General features: G+C 42.9%; 1 protein-coding gene across 1 annotated transcript in view; it reads right to left on the bottom strand.

The window, feature by feature from the left end:
- The window catches only part of SEMA3B (semaphorin 3B), a 229,508-nt gene that overhangs the window by 79,366 nt on the left and 126,111 nt on the right, over positions 1-24,031 (bottom strand). Inside the window, 3 exon segments of the mRNA XM_030205932.1 lie at positions 4,399-4,492; positions 8,064-8,092; positions 8,095-8,178. Of these exon segments, the coding sequence (XP_030061792.1) occupies positions 4,399-4,492; positions 8,064-8,092; positions 8,095-8,178 (207 nt within the window).

Here is a 24,031-nt window from a genome sequence, read left to right as displayed (position 1 = left end):
ATAATGTTAAAAATGATGACACTGCACCGTGTTTCAGCTAAAGGGCCTGCCTCAGGAGTCTGTGCATATGTGATTAAAGCACAACTGTAGCAAAGAATGCTTCACCAAGGTGCTAAGAATGGATACAGGCTTTAAAAAGACTTTCGATCCAAAACGCGCCAGGTAGTGCTTTGATTGTGATGCAAATTGCTCTAAAATGACTATCAATCCAGAAAACGCCAAAGCAGTGGGCTGCTGTAACTGCGATGCGAATCACTAAAAGCTTTTAGTATCCACAGACTCCTGAGGCAGCCCTTAAGCCGAAACATGATGCCATGTCGAGTCATTGTTTTTAACATCATCTTATTTATGGAATACAGTGAATATGATATCTTCCATCTCTCTGGTATCATTGGAAGAGTTTTGTTGATATGCTACTCCTCTGTCTGACCTGTTACGTTTATAGTGGATCCTGTTCCTTCTCCTCGGTGGTTGGCCTCAACCTATTTTTCAGTGTCATTTCGGTGTCACTGCACAAAATATGCCCAGCACTTATGTGCATAAGTGCCAATTATCGGTTGCCACTGACATTTGTAAATGCTGGGATTCCATAAACAAGATGTGCGTGAGTCTGCCACGGGCATGTTGAATCTGCACCTTGAATACTGTGTGCAGTCTGGTCATAGTGGAATTAGAAAAGATTCAGAGAACAGCGATGAAAATGATAAAGGGAATGGGATGACTTCCCTATGAGAAAAGGCTGAAGCGGCTAGGGCTCTTCAGCTTGGAGAAAAGACAGCTGAGGGGAGATATGATAGAGGTCTACACAATAATGAGTGGAGTGGAACGGGTAGACATGAATCATTTGTTTACTCTTTGCAAAAATACTAGGACAAGGGGGCACACAATGAAGCTACAAAGTAGTAAATTTAAAACGACTCGGAGAACATATTTCTTCACTCAGCGTGTAATTAAACTCTGGAATTCGTTGCCAGAGAATGTGGTAAAAGCAGTTAGATTAGCAGGGTCTAATGGATACTCTGTCTAGGATTTGTTTCCTCTTGTTCTGGTTTTCCTCTTCTGGGTATTTTCCTCTACCTATAGCACATTTTTGCTTTTATATTGTAGCCTTAATGCTTGATGCCTGTATATTCTTACAAAGATAACTGATTGCTGTATCTCTATTTTGTTGTATTGTTTTTTTCTTTTGTTGTTTCTAATAACAATAAAAATTATTTGAAATAAAAAAAAAAGTTTGAATAATTCCTAAACCATTATTAAGGTGGACTTGGGAAAATTCACTGCTATTTCTAGGATATGCAGCATAAAATGTATTGCACTGTTTTGGGATCTTGCCAGGTATTTGTGACCTGGATTGGCCACTGTTCACTTGGTGCCAAGTTAAGGAATGAGGTGTTTAGTGTTTTGACAAGTTAAACAACTGTCCCCTATTTAACAGTAATTTGAACTCATTTATCTCTGTTTATTATTTAAATGCATTCAAGTTACTTAGCCTTTATCATAACCTCTCTATTGGGATATTCTAACTCAGTATTTTGCCAATATCTTTTGAAGATACCTTACTCTGAAACATGCTCTTCTGAATGACTGTCGACTTTCCCCCAACATCCAGTTTGAAGGCTGTTCTATATCATTTTTAAATATTAGTGTCAGCAGCCTAGATCTGGAACAGCCTATCCTTCTGGAATAGGTTCCTTCTTCCCTAGAAGTTTTTCCCAGTTTCTAACAAATCTAAGGGGATCTTTTACTAAGGCATGCTGGAGTTTTTAGCGCACAATAAAAATAGGCCGCGTGCTAAAGCTTAAAGACGGGCATCTTTAGCGTTTAGCGCGCACTCTATTTTTAACGTGCACTAAAATCTACAACTACTACTACTTATCATTTCTAAAGCGCTACTAGAAGTACGCAAGCACCTAAATAAAAGACCCCTAATCATTTTTCTCTGCCCCATCCACAGATTGTGGACTCTGGAACTCTTCTTCCATCTGGGAGCTTACAAAAGAAATGGGAAGAATGTCTCAGAATGCTATCCTGGTGGTTTCAAACTTCACTGTTTATCTAAATCCTAACTTTGACTTCCAGGACCTCCCACCTGCACCTTCTTAGGCTGCTAGTACCTTTATGCCCACCAGACCACCAAATTATCTAAAAATTATCTAATTGCTGAATCATCCACTACAAAGAGCATCCTAACGCTTCCCTCCTGGGCACATCTTGGTATAAAAGGATACTTTCACTGGAGGCTTGACCCTATCTACAAAGATCACTGACAGACTGGAGATGACAGCAGAGGAGCTGTCTGGAGGTGGGACCACTCTACAGGTCTCTCTATATACCTCTTGTCTGCAGGATTCCCCCTTTGGCCCCAGAGATGGAATTGTTCTCTGAGGGTCAGGAGCTCTTTCCATCGAGTGCATACACATAACCACATACCAACTGATAGATAATCATACATATGGCATTCACTGCTGGACTCCTCTCTGCGTCTTAATGGTGTTGAGTTATTTTAAGGTGCTAAGGAAGTAGAGTAGTTGTTAGAGATACCTTGATTCAATTACATTTACAAGGTTGTATGATGCTGTGTTTTACAGTGGTTTGCAAGATAACTATTAGTGTGTGTGGAATAGCCATTGGGTTTCTGAGGCCTTTATCAATGACCTAAAAAAGGGAGAATAGTAAAACTACTGATAACAGCAGGAATTACTCCTCTATTTTATCTAAACAGCACACAAAAAACCACTACCTGTTACTGTAATCAGAATATTAGAAGTACTGCATATCAGTAGAAATGAGGTACTGCTTCTGTAAACAGAACACCAATTTCTGTTTCTGTGGGCCCAATATTCAGCTCAGCATTGAATTTCCAGGAATACAGAGCTGGCAAAAACATAGCTGGTTAAATGTGATATTTGGCCACTTAACTGACTAAGAAGAACCACATAAAGACAGAACTGCATTTTATGTGGTCATATTTATGTGGTTATCTCCTCAAGACACCCCAAAATAGCCAGTTTTGTCTTGGGAACTAAACGGGCATTTTTAGAAACCCCCTATCTGGTTAAGTGCTGCTGAAAATGCCTGGTTAGCATCAGACAGGTGATTTAAACAGCCAGGAGCCTTTTCTGACCATTTAAATCAGTTTGAATATCGGGCCTGTGTGAACATAATGGGTCAGCCCTACTGGGTCAGGCCAATGGTCCATGTAGCCAGTATTCTGTGTTCCAAACAGTAGCCAAGCCAGGCCACAAGTACCTGAAAGAAACCCAAATTGTGGAAACAATCCATGTTACCAATCCCAGGGTAAACAGTGGCTTCCCCCATGGTCCATCTCAATAATAGAATATAGACTTTTCCTCCAGGAACGTCTCCAAACCCTTATTAAACCCAGATACGTAACCGCTATTACTACATCCTCCAGCAATGAGTTCCAGACTTTAACTATTCTTTAAGAGAAAAATATTTCCTTTTTGTTTTAAAAGTATTTCATGTAATTTCCTTGAGTGTCCCCTAGTCTGTGCTTTTGGAACGAGTAAAAATTGATTCCAGATTATTAGGATCATGTAAACAATACCAGGTATCTTCTGAATAAATCACTGGCAGTGCTTTCTGAAAGTTCAAACAGAAAAGCTGAAAATAGTTTCTGTGTGTGGAAATAGGAACACTAGTGTTGTGGTTATCAACCTTCTCCAGAGACACGCCTAGCTCATTAGGTTTTCAGGATGACCCGCAGTGAACATACAGTACATGAGATTGATTTGCATTCAATAGATATTCAATATCAGCAGATTTATCCCATGCATATTTGTTGTGATAATGCTAGTTTGCCTTCAGGAAAAGGCTGAGAAGCACTGCACTAGTGGAGAGATGTACTAAGAGGTATTGCTCATTAGTCTCATAACAACATAAGAGTAGCCATACTGGGTCAGAACAATGGTCCATCCAGCCCAGTGTCCTGTTTTCCAAACAGTGGCCAAGCAAGGTCACAAGTACCTGGCAGAAAACCCAAATCGTGGCAACACTCCATACTACAAATCCCAGGAAAGCAGTTGTTTCCCATGTCTGCCTCAATAGCAGACTATGGACTTTTTCCTCCAGGAATTTGTCCAAACCTTTTAAAAACCCAGTTACGCTAACTGCTGTTAGCGCATCCTTCGGCAAGAGTTCCACAGCTTAACTATTCGTTGACTGAAAAAATATTTCTGTTGTTTTAAAGTATTTCCATGTAACTTCCTTGAGTGTCCCCTAATCTTTGTACATTTGGAATGAGTAAAAATTGATGTACTTCCACTCATTCTACACCCACTCTCTGTGGCTCTAGGTGTGCTTCTTCTAATGACTGGACAATGATTCTGGGATGAGGGGATGATGCATAGTGCACAACTTTGCCTCTTTCCTTACCCCACGAGCACAGAAGCAGCAGCATGCTTGGGTCATATGGACTCTTTCCCTTTCCATCTTCATTCTTGATCAGGTCCAGTTTCAACACTGCATCCTAGAGATTATAGAGGCACATTATTAACTGGTACTAAAGCTCTGAACGGACATAGCAACTCCCCCTTCTTGAAGGGAACCTTTTAACTCTGGTGCAGTCTGGTATTTCTAGTTTCTCTACTTTTAATCCATGTGGAATCAGCACTAAAGGTGGCGGCATGCATCCACTAGGGTTATAAAGCCAGGTTAGCACGACAATTTTACTGCCCCTAATGACAGTGTACTAGCCACTTACTAAGGTATTTCATACTAAGGTGTTTAATTTGTATTGTGTAACCAAGCAGGAGTAGAGGATGGCCAACAAAGCGTTACCCGAAGGCGTCCAGCAAAATGTCCGACGCCTTCGGTTAATGCTGTGTTGTTTGTTTTTTTTCCCCAAACAGAGTTCTTTGGGCAGTTTTACTTATTCACTACCTGTGGCACATCATTGTGACCGCTGATGCCGGCGTTTGATTATGCCGAAACACTGATCTTGTCAGGTCCTTCTGTCCAAGCAGTGAATAAAGCATCCTTTAAGCACCCATTTCCTGTGTTGGAGTGTCTGTTGGGCCATCGAACGTCTCTCCTCCTCTGCGGCGTCCCAGCATTCTGCCCAGCCTGTCGCTGAACTCTGTCCCTCCCTGGTGTTACCTTACAGACGTCCCCAGCACCTGCAGTGATTCATTATTGCTGCCTGCACTGGCCCTGCAGGCTCCATCAGCTGGGTCCCACCAGACAGGAAATGATGAAAGAATGGGGCGGGACCCGGCCGATGGAAGCCTGCAGGGTCAGTGCAGACAGCAATAATTGAATCACTGCAGGTGCCGGGACGCCTGTAAAGTACACCAGGGGGGACAGGGTTCTGCAATGGCGGGCAGATGCTGGGATACTGCAGAGGAGAAGATGTCATGTGGGGTGGTGAAAAAATCTATAATTTTTAAAAATATCTCCAGGGGAGGGGGGAGCCCCGTGAAGTGCCATGCCAAGGAAGGGCCCATCTAAGTTAGCTCTGGGCCATCCAAAATATTGGGTCTGGCTACGCCACTGCTGCTTGGTTATACTTTCTACGTGGAGGTTTTTCCAATTTGTATTGTGTGACATCGTGTTTATGACGTCTGCGGTATATGAATGTTCTAATATGTTGCCTTTTAAGGAATTTCTTTTCTATTGTACTGACATCGTAAGTGGAATATCTGTTATATGAACGTTTCTTCATGCTGTCCATTAAGATGTCATTTGTACCCTGCTGCCATTTATCATATTGCTGTTGTATGATGTTTTATGTGGTGTTTAATTTTGTATATTTCTGACCCATATCATGCTGTTCTATTATAAGGCTTCAATTTGCCTGTCTCCAAGTGTACCTCATTGATTGTATTTCTGTTTACATATGTCATTTTACTATTGTTATGTTGTTAACAACAAAATTGTAAGTTTATGTCAAGTTGTACCTGCTGTACAAGGCCTTGGGTGAATCTCTTTATTTATAAAGGTGGTTACAATCCCAATAATAAATAATGTGACAGGCTTGGCTAGAAGCTTTTCAGTGGGGATGGGTTGAGAGGCATTGTGGAGTCGGTCCTGGACTTTCAACTGCTGTCTCCAGGTTTTCACATGAAACGCTCCCATCACCATCTGAAGACTGGACTGATAACCCCGGCCTGCCTCACCTGTTGCTTTTATGACCTGGGGTTGCCCTCTGCTGATCGTGGGAGATGGATGGTACGGTATTTATTTATTTATTTATTGCATTTGTATCCCACCTTTTCCACTTATTTGTAGGCTCAAAGTGGCTTACAGAGTGTGTCTATGACATAATCATTTTGTGTTAACAGGTACATTTCTTATAGTTTGAATGTTGGTAAGAGAAGATAAGCATAGGCGTTTCATGTTGACAGGTACAATTCTTGCTGTTTAAAGATTGGGTAGGGGAGGATAGACGGGAAGTGTTAGGTAAGTTAGAGGTGAGCTGTGGTAATTGTGTGATTTGTGAAAGTAGTTTGTAGGCTATGTATTTTTCCTTGTAGGCTTTTGGAAGAGATGAGTTTTCAGAGATTTGCGGAAGTTCGTTAATTCGTCAATATTCTACACTATCCAAAGCACTTGATAATTTTACAGTCTTTTAATTTGAAGATGTGCATATTTTCACCCATGATGCTTTCATAAGTACTGTACTAGGCCAATTGATCTTCACTCCCAATCCTCAGGGCTGCCAACAGGTCAGTTTTTCAGGTTCATCACACTAAATATGCATGAAATACATTTGTACATCAGAGAGCTATTGTATGCAAATCTATCTCATGCATATTTGGTATGGTAATCCTGAAAACTGCCATAGTGATACACTGTATGAAGGTCTAGGCCCTTGGTCTTCACTCGATCTTCAAGGACTGCCACAGGTCAGGCTTTCAGGATATCCCTAATGAACTCTGTATAAAAACAAACTAGGCTATACAATCTTCAACTGTAAACAACCTATATTTATCATAAATTACTACGTGTCGACTGCACAATTTCTATCTTGCAATCATTACATAAGTTATCCAAGTAATAAAATATGTAATAAATGATTGCAAGATAGAAATTGTTGAGAGTCAACAAGTAGTAATTTATAATGAATATGTATGAGAGAGATCTTGCATGCCTACTTCCTCATTAAATTTCTCTCATGAATATTAATTCAGGATGTCTTGAAACCTGGCCCGTGGGAGACCTTGAGGGACTGAGGCTGAAAACCAAGGGTCTAGGCAATCAGTTCCCCTGATTTGCAGCTAATGGGCCCTAACCAGTGAGCCATATTTGTTGCTAAGTTGAGTTTCTGACAGAGGCGTAGTCAGACTTGGTATTTTAGATAGGCCCTTCCATGCGCACGTGCCCCCCCCCCCCCCCCAAAGCATACACCACAAATATCTTCTCAGAGATACTTTTTAAGACCAAAAGAGGTTGTTCTTTTCACCTACCCCACATCTTCTCCCTCTTGCCTGTGGCGTCCCGGCATCTGTGCTCCTGTTCTGAACTCTGCCCCGCTCCAATGTCAGTACAGGCGCCCTTGGTGCCTGCAGTGATTCATTCTTGCTGCTTGTGCTGGCCCCACAGGCTTCCATCTGCCATGCACCACCCTCGCTGACATCATTGCCGTTTCCTGTCTGGTGGAATGCGGCAGATGAAAGCCTGCGGGACTGGTGCAAGCAGCAAGTAATGAATCGCCGCAGGCGCTGAGGACACCTGCATCGACACTGGGAGGGAATGGGCTCAGAGACCGGAGCGCAGATGCGGGACAATGCAGCGGAGAGAGGGAAGAGAGAAGTGTGATGCTGCAGCTGGCTGGGCCTGAGCCAAGACTGGGTGGGCTACGTCACTGGTTTCTGAACACTGTCAGTGTCCCTTGAGAACCACAAGGGGCTGTAGCAGTACAAGTTTCCACACAGCAGAGCCTGCTAGGGTGGCCCAGTCTTCTAGAAGTGACAACTTCTCATCATAAGGGTTATCAGGATTAGCTGGGGCTTGTCTCACAGCAGTGCAGTGATGTGCTCCAAAATCTGTCATGTTGTGTATTAAGGACCCTGTCCCTAGGAATAAACTCTGGCTCCTACCTCCATCCGCTGGCCAACCTCCAGAAAGCGCAAGTGGGGTGGAAGGCACCGGTACCACAGGCGTATAGATGAGTTCGGTTGTACGACATGCAGAATTTTGACGAAGGTTCATACACTCAGCCTGAGAGGAAAGCAAAGGGAGAGGAATTAGCTGTTTGGTTCATCTGCCTGGGAAGCTAGATAGCAGCAGCCCTCCGCTCCTCCTCACTCCACAACAGCTTTGAATTGGGCAAGTCTCTGGCTCTGAAAAGAGGTCTATAACGATAGGAAACTAGGGTGCGCAGTGGAAATATCAAGAAGGCATAAGAAACTTCCTCAGCACTCAATCAACTGAAAATAGTGTATGTCTATGGATAGATTGAAAATACAAAGATACCAAATATATCTAGAAAACATCAAGAGAAGCCCTAAGGTCAAAGGCTATTCTTAGAGCGTGGATAAGCTTCTCAATCATTAAAATCTCCTTATATATAAAGAATTTGAAGAACAGGGTGTGCTTTTATATATATATATATATATATATATATACTAGCAGTTGAGCCCGTAAAAACGGGCTGGTATTGGGGTTTTCCTTCCTCCCCCCCCTCCCCGCGAGGTCGCCACCGCTACCGTTTCCCCCCCCCCCCCGGAGCCGCCGCCATCCCTCCACCCGGCCCCTCTCTCTCTCCGCTACTAAACTTACACATCCATTCGCCGGAACGCAGCACGCACATCAGCTGAGCTGCCATCGGCCTTCCTTCCCTGCCTGTGTCCGCCCTCGCTGACGTTACGTCACAGGAGGGCGGGACACAGGCAGAGAAGGAAGGGCTGATGGCAGCTCAGCTGATGTGTGTGCTGCGTTCCGGCGAATGGATGTGTAAGTTTAGTAGCGGAGAGAGGGCCCGGGCCGGGTGTGTGTGTGTGTGTGTGTGGGGTAACGGTAGCGGCGACCTCGGGTGGGCGGGTGCGGTATCAACCTCGGCGGCGCAGTTTCCCTCTCTGTCCCGCCCTCGTCATCACGTATTGATGCGGGGGCGGGACAGAGGGAAGTTTCTACTGCGCATTTGCGAGTGAGTCGGTCACTCGCCGTTTATATGTTTTTTTTTTTTTTTTTTTAACAACTTATATCATTTTATTTAACAGAAAACAAAAATAAAAATGAAGCTGCAGGAACAAAATACATCATTCTGTGAATACACAAGACAGGCTAAGCCACCTCCTCCGATGACCAAAGCAACATTCATCACAGTTCCCCAAATCTTTGGCAGTTTCTCACCGAGCTGTTTCCACCTCTAACTTCTTCATCACTTGCTCCAAGAAGTAAAACAGATGAGCCCATAAAGCAGAAGGTGGGTATGTGGTCAGGACATGCTTAGCAGCTGGTGTAGCAGGGAATGGGGAGAGGGTGCGCTTCTCCTCTGCCTTCCAAAGCTCTTGGCAAATTAGGAGGATTCAATTTTAAAGACTTTTTTTAAGCCAAAGGCTTGATTGTATTCACAGCCATAATAAAAATGATTAGGAAAAACAGGGGGGGGGGGGGGGGGAAGAGGAAGAGCACATAACTGGTGTCACATCTGTCCCCTATGACTTCTGACAAGCTGCCTTCTCTTGCTCAATTGTCTCTTTTGAGGGAAGGGTGTTCTTCTCCTCTGTACTGGTCTTTTTCAACTTCCTGTGGTCAAATTTCTCAACTTCAGACATATCAGGCTTTGGGTCAGACATTTTGGCTGTACTGCTCTCACTAGTCCTCGGCTACTACAATCCTTAAGGTGAATCTGTGCTCGCCGTTTATATGTTTGATAGATATATATATATACACACACACACACAAGAAAAAAAGGAAAATTAAACATCAAGATAATGAGATTTTCAATGATGAGAAGCTTCTCTCTTGATGTTTTCTAGATATATTTGGGTATCTTTTGTATTTTCAATCTATCCATAGACATACACTATTTTCAGTTGATTGAGTGCTGAGGAAGTTTCTTATGGCCTTCTTGATATTTGGCATTTTGCACCCTGCTTTGTTATTGTTATTTGATCTTAAAGGTCTCGCAGAAGTACCAAAAGATTGGAATCACGACACTCAAGGCCCTGACATGTGAATACTGGCGCTTAAGGCCCTATGTACTGAAACACAAATTTAGCATGTATTTTCGAAACTCGTGTTTTAAGTTATGATGCAGTAAGCAAATTTTATGGAAATGTATCATGAGTTGAAAAAGCCTGCTAATAAAGAGTGTGGAGAACATGAGTTAAAATGTTCGCTAAGCTTAGCGCCCCTTTTTACATCAGAAAGTGAGCTAAAAACCAGCACTTTACTACTGTTCTTAATTTCAATAGTTAGAAATGAGAGAAGGGTTTCATATATCTCCTTTCTGTGGTTACAATCAAAGTGGTTTGCATATATATAAAGATACTTATTTTGTATCTACTACTACTTATTTCTATAGCGCTACTAGACGTAAACAGCGCTGTACACTGGTCATAAAGAGATAGTGCCTGCTCGAAAGAGCTTACAATCTAAGGTTAAATGACTTAGCCATTAGGCTACGCCTCCTGAGTCTAATGCACACCTCTAACCAGTGAATTAAAGAAACTGGAGACCTTGTAGTCCAGCCTGGTACTCCTGAGCAGTGGTCCACTCTAGATCAGAGAACCCAAGTCAGCAGGGGCAGACTGACCATTCGGGCAAACCAGGCAGTTCACGAGGGCCCATAGGCTCTGCAGTTACCCGCCATCACTGCACATTACAGCCCTCCCCGGTCCTACCTTGAAGGGTCCTGGTGGTCTAGTGGCCTCTGCAGGGTAAGGAAAGAATCTCACTCTTTCCTGCCCACTGCCGCTATTCTGCCTGGTGCGGCCAGCTCCACCGTGTTTTCAAAATGGCTGCTGAGACTTTGAGACTGCCCTAGACCTGCCAGACTACTGCGGTAAGTCTCGGCAGCCATTTTGAAAACACGGCAGTGCTGCCACTGGGCACAGTAGTGATAGCGGACAGGAAAGAGAGGGGTTCTTTCCTGCACCCGAAGAAGCCACTAGACCACCACCAGGGCCCTTTCAAGGTAGGACTGGGGAGGGCAGTGGCAACTGGGGCGGTGGGCACTGGCTGGGGTAGGGGCCCCGACGACTGTCAGTCCACCCCTGCAAGTCAGGAACCCTAGGGTCAAAGATCATGCAGGTGAAGCACCGCAGACAACACCAGCCCTTATAGAACTGTCCTGCCCCTCGGAGTTACATTTCAGGTATTTTTCAGGGTCCTCAAGCACCTCTCTGCATCGAAGAGTAACAGCTAATCCCTTCATTTAAATGGAATTTCCATAGGGGCCCTTTACAAAGCCCCATTAAAAAGTGGCCAGTGCTATCGCTAGCACAGGGCTTTTCAGCATGTTGAGGCCACTTTTAGTGCAGGGGTAAAATGGCCCCATTTTCTCTATTAATTTTCCCATTAGTGCATCAGCTCTTACTGCCACCCATTATGTAGTTGGTAAGAGCTCCTGCGCTAACCGTGTGCTAATCAGCGCATTATTAGCACTGGGCACTCCTACTCTCCGCCCCTAAACCTGCCCCAGCGCTCAATATTTTTTAGCATGTGGGACGTGCGTGCCAAACACAAAACTACCCTGGGACGCCTGAGCACGTCCATAGAGATGGGCAAACTTTAGCACGTAAAAAAGATTTATTAATCGAAGGCAAAGTGTAAGTCTCCCAAAGATTCACTGATCTTAGCACGCATTATCAAGTTTCGTGTTTTTATTATTCTTGATACACCGCTCCAAGGGAAAAACTTCTGGGCGGTTTGCGATATAAAATTCTAGCAATAAAGAAAAGAAATACAATATCAAACAGGACACATAGGAAGAAGAGGTCAAAGGGAGTCAGTAGCTGTAATTACAGATTTTTCAAACATTACTGCTCTGAGTAGCCTTTACAGTATCACTGTCAATCTAGATAGGGAAGGTACAAATGTAATAATAAAAAAAAAGCCTCACAGACGTATTCAAGATGGCGTCAGGGTAAGACGTGTGGTTCTTACCTCGGAGGAACTTCTTAACTTCGTTCACTATTTCCTATCGTTATGCCCAAAAGAAGGGGGAAAACAAGGGGAGGTAGCTCCTTACCCTCTATGGACCCTTCCTAGACGGCAACCTCCGATAACGGACTTCACAGTCGCTCTCACTACACGGGCGTCCCGCAGACTGAGGCGGAGAGGAGCCTCGATCAGGGGAGTGAACTATCACTCAGCCCAAGGAGCCCCTGTTTGCCGCGAGTAGCAGGTGACGACGCGAAAGGAAGTCCCGCCCTACAGCTGGAAGCTGCGGTTTCGGGGAAGGAGCACTCCCTTAGCGTTGTGCTGCAACAGTCGGGAATTTCCCGTCAGGAAACCGTGTCAAACATTCATCCCCAGAGGTAGCAGTAGCCCGATTAATACCCAGGAAGAAGCCCGGTCCGTTCAGGAAATGGCGGACCAACGGTTGGAACCTTTGGTGCAACTACAGCCTCTGGAGAAACCAACAAAGGTGACGTTGGAATCTTTATGGGGGGCGATGGAATCCCTGCATAAAATATGTTTTTCCTTAGTTTCTACTTTGCAAACTAACACTTTAAGACAGAAATGCTTCAGTCTGAACTGGCTTCCCAAGCGAATAATTTGAAACAATGTGAATCTTCTATTTTACAATTAAAAGAACAAGACTCTAAATTGCTTCAAATGCAGACCTGACGCACAGGAAGATTGAGAACTTAGAGAATGGATTCAGAAATTTAATTTGAGATTCTTGAACTTTCCCTGTGTTAAATTTATTCCACTGAGAGAATTGTTTCATAAGTTCTTAAAAGATGTATTTAAATATCCTGAGACAAAATTTTCCTCCCATACAAAAACTTTACTTATTACCTTCTCGAGATATTAAAGGAAAAGATAAAGCTGTGGGAATACTATAGTAGAAAATTTGGATGTTTCAGCCTTGCTAGAACAGTCACAAGAAGAGGTAGAATTTACTGTAGGTCTACCTTACTAGTATCTTTTGTATTCCTTACTGATAAAGAAGCGATCTTGAGGCAATATCTAAGACAATTTCATCTGTGTTTTTATGGGAGAGAAAATTCAAATCTTCCCAGATGTGTCAAGGACTACACAAGAGCGTCGAAAAAAGTTTTTGATGATGAGGCAAGAGACTTACCAATTGGGAGCTAAGTTCAGCTTCGATTTCCCTGTAAATGCATAGTGCAATATGAAAATAAGACATATCATTTCTTTGATGTTTTGCAATTGCGATCTTTTTTAAATGCAAGGTTACCAAAACCACCACAGGATTCATTGTAATGGGCTTAATTATTTTTTTTAGTAGTGATAACCCTGATGCCTTTCTTGATTTAAATTTATATGTTACCTGATATTCTTATCCTCTTGTAAGATTGTTAAAGTCTCCCCCTTACTTGAGGACTACAAAAATGACACTTGTTTGATGAGAATTTATTCTCAAACTATATTTCCTTATTAAGTTTGATTGCCTTTTTTTTTTCTTGACAAAGTACAGCTTTGGAATGTAATTGTAAATTCATAAATAAAATAATAAAAAAAAAAAAAAAAAAAAAAAGCCTCAGAGCACACAAACGTTTTCAATCAGGATTTAAACTTATCAAACAGAGATGTACAGGGAGGTTATTCCACAGCTTAGGAGCAGATACACTACAAGTCTTTTTGCAAATAGTATCTAGATGCACATAACAGCAGGATGGACCTAAAAGACCTTGAAGGTACATAGGGAAGCAAGTGCTGAGAGAGATCCGTGGGAACCCAAAGCGGTGCACTTTGAAAAGCAGAAGGAGAATTTCATAACTGGCCCTTTAAAGGACTGCACATGGACAGCTGGGGACAGCAGACAGCGCCTGGACAAGGAGATGGGAATGAAATCCTGCAGTCTGTAAATTCAGTACTGAACAGCTGGGAGACCCCCCCCCCCCCCTCCCCAGAATGTGGGCAACATTGTAAACCACTGCTGTTCTCCAACCTTGGAATAAAGAACTGCCAGTATGGACCTCGTCTACCCGCTGTTGTCCTCTAGATCAGGGTTGTCCAACCTTTTTCTATCGGGGGGCCACATTTTATATGTTGTAACATTTGGAGGACCAAAACACGTACCGTCGTATTTTGCCACATGTTTCATCAAACAGTGGCAAAATACAACGGTGCACTGTCCCCTTCCCAGCCTTCACCTGGTCTCTATCTCTCTCTCTTTCCCTCTCCACCAGTCTTCATCCAGTCTCTTTACTTGCAACTGAACTTCAGTTGCAGAAGAAACAGCGGGATTCCTGCTCCCCCCACCGCGACACAGCTCCCTGAAAACTTGGGCTGTGTGGTGCTGGAAGTTTAGGTTGATCTCGTGAGACTTCAAACTGCAAGACCAACCTGAACTTCCGGCCCCATGTGGCTCAAGCTTACAAACAGCTGAGTTGCGGTGGGGAAGCAGGATCCTGCTATAAACATCACAAGAACTGCCAAGCTTCCAAGGGCCAGAAAAAAAGCACTTGGTGGGCCGGATTCTGGACTGCAGGCCGTAGGTTGGACAAGCCTGCTCTAATATACAGTGGGTTTCTTCTGGGTACTTTTGGCAGGATTCAGATGTAAAGCACAGCTCCCATGACTGCTTGAAAGTCCCAGACCTGAGGACCAATGCAACTGAATTAGGCACCCTAAGTAAACTTTAAACCTTGACCCTTCCCTCCGTTCCTTTTCACGATTATCACAACTCATCCCTCCCAGAATCTAATCTAATCCAGCGTTTATAAACCGCTAATTCCTCTATGGGAAGCAGTGTACAGGTATACATAAAATACTTTTAAAATACAAATTAAAATAATCCTATTATATATAGTTAGAAAAGAAACCACACACACAATAATAAACTGTTAAAATAAGCCTTCTATAAACAAACATGAAAAAGAGTTAAGAAATCAAATAATCTTCAAATAGAATAGTTTAACTTTTTCCGAAAAGTTTGGGCTCTTAAATATGTTGGCAGAGAATTCCAAACTTTTACTGCCTGGTAGGAATATGATCGTTCATGATTTCTTTTAGATTTTACCCTTTGGATAAATGGATATAAAAGATAGTTGTTGTTCTTAAGTTTAGATGTCAGCCTAGAAGAAGAGTAGATTATAAACAAGACCGTAGCCTTGGCCATACAGAGATTATAACAAGGCAAGCAATCGTACTTTATCCTAGCTCCAACTGGAGCCAATGTAGCTCAACCAATAAAGGAGTAACTCTATTATATTTATTACAGCTAAGAGCAAGTTTAGTGGCAGTATTCTGCAATAATTGCAATCGGTCAATTTGTGTCTTGGGAAGTCCTATATGGACCGAATTGCAATAGTCCCAAATTGTGATAATATAAAAGACTGGATCAAAGAGCAGAATGTTCCTCGAAAGATATGATTTAATATTTCTCAGCTGCCTCAGTTTAAAGAATGCTGTGTTCAAATAACATAACTGTTCATCATGGGAGTGATATTCAAAAAAGCGGTGATATGTTCAGCGCCACGGCAAACATAACCTTTAAAACAAAATCTGGTGCAGTATACGTGACTTTCATACCTCGGACGAGGGTTATGGGGGTGGTCCTGTGAATAACTCAGCCAGACACGGTATATAAATGTGAAAGTAAATGTTTTATTCACCTGAGCCCTTGAACCTGTTACTTCACAGGCCAGGAACATCAGATCCACACATGAACTGAGCATGCGCAAGGCGTGCTGGAATTAGTGGCTAGAAAGCACGCCACTAAGGTTTGGACCACGGAGCTCTTTAGTTGGCAAAGCTTAGGTATCCCCACCAGCAAAGGTAAAAATTTTTAACAAGGGAGGAGGGAAGAAAAAGCAGAGAGAAATGGATGGCTTACGGTTTACAATAAAATCTTAATATCACAAGACAAAAACTTAAAAAGTAACTCCAATTTAGGAGAGTAAAGTTTGTCATTCAACCAAAGAAACGTACAGTAGAAATCAGCGAAACCTTCCCCTCCGAAGGGACACCACCTTGCAGGGGTGGAGGGGCTTCCGTGTTTCAATGACTCAGAGGACTATGCTGAAGGGTTACCCATATCAGACAGGCCTCTGAGGAGAAACCAGACAAAGAGTGTCCCAAACTGGAGGATCCAAGATGGCGTCGAGGGAGGACGTACGTTAGTTGAGTTCCCGTTTTACACCAGAATACCTGAAGAAGTAGGCGCGCTCCCCAGGAATGGGGAAGAGAAAAGGCAAAGCCATGGGTGTTGTCCTTCTTGAACACGGCTGGGGTTCCCACCACTTCTCAGTCTACTTTGGAGAGATTCGGGGTCATAACGTCGGGGATATCGGTTCCTGCTTCGGGGAACAGCAAGGCTTGTCGCCGAATCTCAGTGGAGGGAGTGACTTTGAGTCCCCTGCTGGCACAACCCTCCAGACCCGGAAACAGTAACGATTCGCTATGGAGGTCGACAGTGGAACCGCCCGAAGTGGGTTAGGATTTTCACGCGACCCGAGGAGGTCCTGGCGCAGCATCGACTCCGGATAATAAACCAACTGGGGGATTGGAGAGTGAGCTCTTCCCCCCCGAAGATATCTGGAGCGGTTTCTGTGGAGAAATTGGATTGGTGAAGCCAATAATGTCCCAATGGACGTACTATGGGAAGTGCTGCAGAGTGCGAATAACTCTTTCTTCAGATGTTTAACATTTTTCAGGAATAAACATGGAGTTCAAGAATTTGTATTAATACTTATCTAACAAGTGGAAGTCCAGATATAAAAATAGAGACTGACTCCGGAAATGGTTTCTCTAGGAAATCAGTTAATTTGGTAATGAAGGACAGCCTGTTTCTTGTAAAATTGGAATTTCTGGAGAACCAATTAAGGAAAATAACTGAGAATGATCAATTTTCCTATAATATCTTATATCAGCTACTGAACTGTTGAAGAAATATTTCTCTGATATTTTGCAAATACTTCTGATAGCCACCCCTCTGGTTGTCCTAAAGTTGATTTATATTTCCCTTAAAATGTTCTTTATCAGAGAAAAGAGATGTGAACGTAACTGACATTTTGGGAAAATTAAGAAATTACAGATAGAGTTATATTATTAGTGACTTGCACCTTTGATTTAGATAGGAACAATGTTTTGAAATTGTATTTCTGACACATGGCTGATAGTTTTTGGGTTCAAAGAGAATATATTTCCTGACATATCAAGGGAATCGCAGACTAGGAGGTGTGAATTCTTGGCTTTTAAGCCAGGGAATCATTGCCCTTGGTGGGAACTTCTAGTGCCGATTCCCTTGTAAGTGTTTTATTTCCTTATTACTTATTTGTTTGAACCTAAGAAATTACAAGAGTTTGTGGAGTTGAAAGAACAGATGAAGAACCCTCTGCAGACACCCTCCTTTAGTTACCACTGTACCAGCCTGCAATTACCGATTAACCTTCCTCCCTCAGAAAATGTGAATTGTAAGATTAACCATTTTGAGTTTTTCTTATTTTCTTTGAGATTGTTTTCCTGATCTTGGATCTCCCAATTGTGGGACAATTATATAATATATATTGATGAGAGAAAATGTTTTCTTTTCCTTATATTAATTTTTGTTTTTCCTTACATTTATGTGATAAATGTGAATGTAATTAAGTAAATGATAAAAGTTAATAAAAAAAAAAAAAAAAAAAAAAAGAAATCAGCGAACCTTATTCACCTAAATTAAATGCTAATTTTTTTAAAGTATGCTTTACGTAGCTGCTTAAAACTCTTCAAGGAGTCGTCTTTCCGTAAAGTAACAGGTAACTTTGTTCAGAGTGCAGGGACCAACCAAAAGAATGCACTCTCCCTAGTAGCTGCTAAACACGCTTGGCGATATATGTGATGTAACCATTCTATTGTCAGGTTCTCAGGTTCAGAGCCCGCGGGACTGGGCTCTGGAGCAAACGTGAGCCCTTGGGCTGCTGACGAGGAGCGACAGCAGCAGACAAAACCCACCAACCAACACTGGGTAAACACACCGGCAGGGACTGCAGGCACTGCCCAGCGAACCAGAACACATGGACTGGAATCCCCCGGACTGGAGGACACAGGACTGGAACACTGGACTGCAATCCCCCGGACTGGAACACACACCGGACCGAACACACTGGACTGGTTCCCCCCGTACTGGAGGACACAGGACTGGAACACGGGACTGGAGCACACTGGACTGGTCCACACAGCTTCACCTGCACTTAGCTACTAAGCCCCCCAGAAGTTGAGCTCCTGGGTTCGAGTAGCCGACAGGACTTACTGGATACCGGATGACATAGGGACCAGGACTGGAAACAGAAGTGCTCTAAACCTAAACTGATCTACGTGCTCCCAATCCTAAACTAGCAGGAGTGTTCCTAACAGTAAACTGACAAAAAGGACTTCCTAAGCCTATACTAAACAGGAGCTCCTAAGCCCTGCTCAGAAAGGGACTTCCTAAGCCCTTAACTACAGAGCAGGGAACTAAACACAAAGCTAACACAGGTGCTACTAAGCACCAAGCTACAAGCAGAGCTTTACACTAATAAGCTAACACAGAACTAACCAGCTCCCTAAGCACTGCTCTAGCAAGCTAGATACAACTAACAAGGTGCTTCTAAGCACTTACTCTGCAAGCAACCAGAAGAGCTCCTAGCACTAAAAGGGAAGACAGGGAGCCACAAGGAAAAAGCAGTGAATCTAACACATAAGCCAAAGTGCTTTCTAAAGCACCAAACACCAACAGCAAAGACTGCAATGCTCCCAATAGCACAAACACCAGAAGTACTTCTAACAGCAAACTCTGCAGTGTTCCTAACAACACCAACCCTGAAGTATCTTCTATCAGCAACAGAGCTTCCAAAAACCAGAGGGAAAAGCAGGGGAACCATAAGGGAAAACAGGAAGCTAACACACAGTCACCAGTGCACACCTGCACTAACACTAACCTGGACCTAAGCAAAAGCAAGCAGGAAACTAGACACAGAGTCAGAAGTGCACACCGCACCACCCTACCTAAAGCAAACCCACTGTTGCAAGGCTCTGAAGGAAACAACACCACTTTCCTTATCAAGGCCCTCCCTGATGATGTCACTACTCCCTCTAACCTAGGCAAAGCACACTGATCCCAGAGAGGCCCAACCCACACCAATGCAAAACCGTGTGAAACACTTGAAGCCAGTACACCCAAGAGAGTTAGAACAACTCAGACTACCCACACAGGTGCAGTATAATGAAACAATTAGAGCCCTGCTGCTGGAAGCTGCCAGCACAGAGAGACAGAGCCAGCTCAGAAGGACAGACAAAGAAACAGAAGCCAGCTAAGAAGCTGACCCCCAGGAAAGAGGTAAGTTTGAGAGGGGTTCAGACCCCAATCATAACATCTATTCTCATTTAGGGGCCCTTTACTAAGGCGTGCCAAAAAGTGGCCTGCGCTGGTGTAGGCACGTGTGTTGGTCGCGCGTAAGTCAATTTTTCAGTGTGCCTGTAAAAAAAAAAGCCTTTTTTTGTGGCTGAAATGGATGTGCGTCAAAATTAAAACCAGCGCACGTCCATTTTCAGCCTGAGAGCTTACTGCCACCCACTGACTTAGCGGTAAGGTCTCACGCGCTAACCAGGTGGTAAGCGGCCAGTGCGCGTAAAATGCTGATTACCGCCAGGTAAGTGCCACGCGGTAGAAAATAGAAAATATTTTGTACCACATGTTTTGGGTGCATATCAAAAATGGAGTTACTGTCCGGGGACCAACACTGGGCCTTCAAGACTGAGACAACAGGAGTATTTTATTGATAATGACCTGACACGAGCCGTGTTTCGGCGTTAAAAGGACGCCTGCCTCAGGGGTCAGAGATTGGATGTAATAATGTAAACAACGTATGAATCCAATACCTCCGAACGGGAACGGAGAAAATCTTAAAACCAGCGTGCCTTGTGGAAATAGCAACCGCAATAAAGGAAAAACTCCTGCATATAGCCTTGTATTTTCAGTATTTGCATTTGTAAAATACAAGGTTATATGCAGGAGATTTTTTTTCCTTATTGCGGCTGCTATTTCCACAAGGCACGCTGGCTTTAAAGATTTTCTCCGTTCCCGTTCAGAGGTATTGGATTCATACATTGTTTACATTATTTATATCCAATCTCTGACCCCTGAGGCAGGCGTTCTTTAACGCCGAAACACAGCTCTTGTCGGGTCATTTATCAATAAAATACTCCTGTTGTCTCAGTCTTGAAGACCCAGTGTTGCTTCTTTTTGTTTGTATACTTTCTATGTAGCTTGTACCCTCTCTGGCTGTTACTGTCCGGGGCACATGGTAGCCAGGTGGTAGTGCCAAGCTGGCGCGCGTTGGACGTGCATAGGTGCCTATGCGCCTTAGTAAACGGGCCCCTTAATGATCTAAATGTACTACTAGGAACATATAGCACTTCTAGAGAAGACAAATAAGATGATACCAATTCAAACAGAGCCCTATGGCCTAACATAGGCATCTTAAATTCCAAAGGAAGCCAGTGGAACTGTAGAAACAAGTGGAGTGATGTAGTCCCCAAAATGAACTTTACCTAATAACTGGAAGGCTGCATTTTGGAGAGTTTGCAGCCGCTTTAATTTCCCAGATGCCAGAACCTGCATATATCAAGTTACCATAATCTAACTTCGACATCAGGAATGCATGTAGGAGGGTATGAAAAGCATCCTCATCCATGACATTCCTAATAGCCTTAAGCTGCTGTAGAACACCAAATCCTTTCTGTAAGACTGATGAGATCTGTTTGTCAAAGGTCAATTGAGAATCAATATAAATGCCCAACTATCTAAAGAGAGGTTTACTAATTTTATCACATGGCCCCCAAAGGCAGGAATGTAGCCAGATTTTGAAGTCAAGCGGAGCAGATCTTTTGTAAAATAGGCATTGGTGAGAAGCTGAAGGGCTGATCTGCATAGGTGCATCCACTTCCCTTGTACCCCTACCTAGCTACGTCTCTAAGGACCGCTGGAACCTTGGGCGATATGTGCTACCAGTAATGCAACAGGCTGTCTTTGAAAGGTTCACCACTAGACTATTCTCATTTGGTCAAGTAGAAATCCTATCCAAAAAACTAAGCGTTTAAAATCTGGCTCAGAGGCAGAAATTTTGCTCACTAGCAAAATATCATCTACATAAATATACACGCTCATCCAAGCTTTGCGAGTAAGCATAGCTAATGGGCTCAGAAAGTTATTTTGGCGATAACATGGAATCCTAAGGAACTGCACAATCCAATGTCTTACTCTCCGAAGATTTATTCCCACAAACTACTCTAAAAGTAAGGTTTGATAAAAATGATTTAAACCAATCAAACACACCACCTCCAATCTCTAAGGCGCCAACCTATGAAGAAGTAGCTTATGAACTACCAGGTCAAAAGCAGAACTAAAATCCAATGAAACTGCAAATGCCAAATTACCACTATCCTAAACTAAATACACCCTCACTCAAAAACCTGCTAAAACAGTTTCCGTACTATGAGCCTTGTGGAATCCTGCTCGTCTAGGACGTAAAGCGTTTGTGGATTCAATAAAACAACTCAACTGATCCAATACCACTCTCTCTGTCAGTTTCGCCAAGACACAAAGGTTGGACACAGGTTTATAGTTTGAAGGAATAAGAGCATCTAATGAGTTCTGTTTCAAAATAGGCTTAATTATGGCCTATTTCCAACACAACAGAACCTCTTGTATACCAGATTCTGATTAATCAACATTAAAGCCAAACCCATTAAACCATGTTTAGACCATAACAGCCATTTAGAGGAATTGGTTCTAGGTTACAGTAAGTGACAGTAAAAAACCTGGACAAAAGTCAAGAAAGTAACTGAAAATTGATCCATCTCACTTCACCCCCTAATATGGGATAGTACCTCATTCTCCAAAGAGGATCACTGAATTTACCAACTCTGTGACAACAGAAGCTCGTAACGTCACAATCTTTCAGCAGAAATATTCTGCTAACTCTTCTGCCCGCGGCAACACTCGAGTTGCCGTTTACACCCTCCTGTGTTAAAGATGAAAAAAAGTTGTTTGCTGGAACAGTTGCCAGTAGAATGTGATCTGCATTTCCTCCAAATTCTTTCTGCCTTCCTCAACTGACGTTTAATCAGCTTGGACCCTCATGAGACCAATATTTTTGCCCTGAACGGACGCACTTAATCTGTATAGGAGCCACCCTATCCAAAGCCTTACCCAGAACCTCATTCCAAGTTATGGCTTGTTCAGCCAAGAAAGCTCTTCAAAATGATCTGGAAACAATTGAAAAAAGAGGAGACATCGCCTGCATCTGAACAGAATTAAGCACCAGAAAAGTATAGATTATTTCCCTGAGAAGATTTTTCTCTCATTTCATGCATAGTTAAACAAAACTGTAAGCAGAACGATCCATACGAGAAAGATTCACTTTTCAAATTGTTAGAATACCATTAATATCTAGAGACAACATTATTAAATCTAACGTGTGACCTATATGCATTTGACTTTTAACCCATTGTGATAATCCTAGGTCCACTAAAAATGATTTAAAAAATATGCTGTTCTAGGATCAAGAACCTGATCTACCTGCACATTAAAGTCCCCAGAATAATCAAATTGGAAAACTTCACTGTTAAGTTCGCAATTGTTTGATAAGTAAGTACATAAGTGTTGCCATACTGGGACAGATCGAAGGTCCATCAAGCCCAGAATCCTGTTTCCAACAGTGGCCAATCCAGGTCACAAGTACCTGGCAAGATCCCAAAACAGTACATTTTACACTCCTTATCTTAGAAATAAGCAGTGCATTTTCCCCAAATCCATTTTAATAATGGCTTATGGACTTTTCTTTAGGAAGCCATCCAAACCTTTTTAAAACCCTGTTAAGTTAACTGCTTTACTATATTCTCTGGCAATGAATTCCAGAGTTTAATTACACGTTGAATGAAGAAAAAATGTTCTCTGATTCGTTTTAAATTGACTGCTTTGTAGCTTCAATCGCATGCCTCCTAGTTCTAGTATTTTTGGAAAGAGTAAACAAACAATTCACGTCTACCCGTTCCACTCCACTCATTATTTTAGAAACCTCTATCATATTTCCCTTCAGCTGTCTTGTCTCCAAGCTGAAGATCCCTAGCCTTTTCAGCCTTTCCTCATGTGATATGATGCAAGTACCTCAATACACACAAACAAGGAAGATCTGGTGCATAAAAATAACCAGTAAACACTGAGTTACACACCAGATCTATTATAGAATACTAGCGTAGGTCCGCAGATATGCACCAAACTCTAGGTGCGACCACTTATGCCATGTCTCATGCAGGCATAAACGCTGGCACTTAAAACGCTGCAGTTGGACGCAAAAATGCAATTACTCTATAAAGTGTGTGCCGAAATAGTTGGAACGCCTCTGACACGCCCATATCCCCTCTCACGTCAATCCCCCTTTGTAGTTGTGCACGAGAGAAGCTAGGCACTCAGTTTACAGAATAGGGGCATACGTCAGTTACGCATGCAACTGCTAATTAGCACCAATTACTGCTTATCAATCCCAATTATTGTTACTCAGTGGCAGCCCTACCATTAGCCAACACCAACAGAAGGTAACCACTCCACTGAAGATCAAATGCCAAGCAAAGGACAGTAGAGTAAAAAACCTCTCTCAGATGGTGTCCACAATGAAATCTTTATTTGAAAAGGAATTCATTGACAGAGAATGTGGTAAAGGTAGTTAGCTTAGCAAGGTTTTAAAAAAAAAGGTTTGGACGGCTTCCTAAAGGAAAAGTCCATAGACCATTATTAAAATGGACTTGGGGAAAATCCACTGCTTATTTCTGGGATAAGCAGCATAAAATGTTTTGTACTTTTTTGGGATCTTGCCAGGTATTTGTGACCTGGATTGCCCACTGTTGGAAACAGGATGCTGGGCTTGATGGACCTTTCGTCTGCCGCAGTGTGGCAATACCT

The sequence above is a fragment of the Microcaecilia unicolor genome, chromosome 6 (assembly GCF_901765095.1).
Source record: "Microcaecilia unicolor chromosome 6, aMicUni1.1, whole genome shotgun sequence".
In the NCBI taxonomy this organism is placed as follows: domain Eukaryota; kingdom Metazoa; phylum Chordata; class Amphibia; order Gymnophiona; family Siphonopidae; genus Microcaecilia; species Microcaecilia unicolor.
Note: the sequence above shows the minus strand (reverse complement) of the source record. Positions and strands in the feature narration are given on the sequence as shown.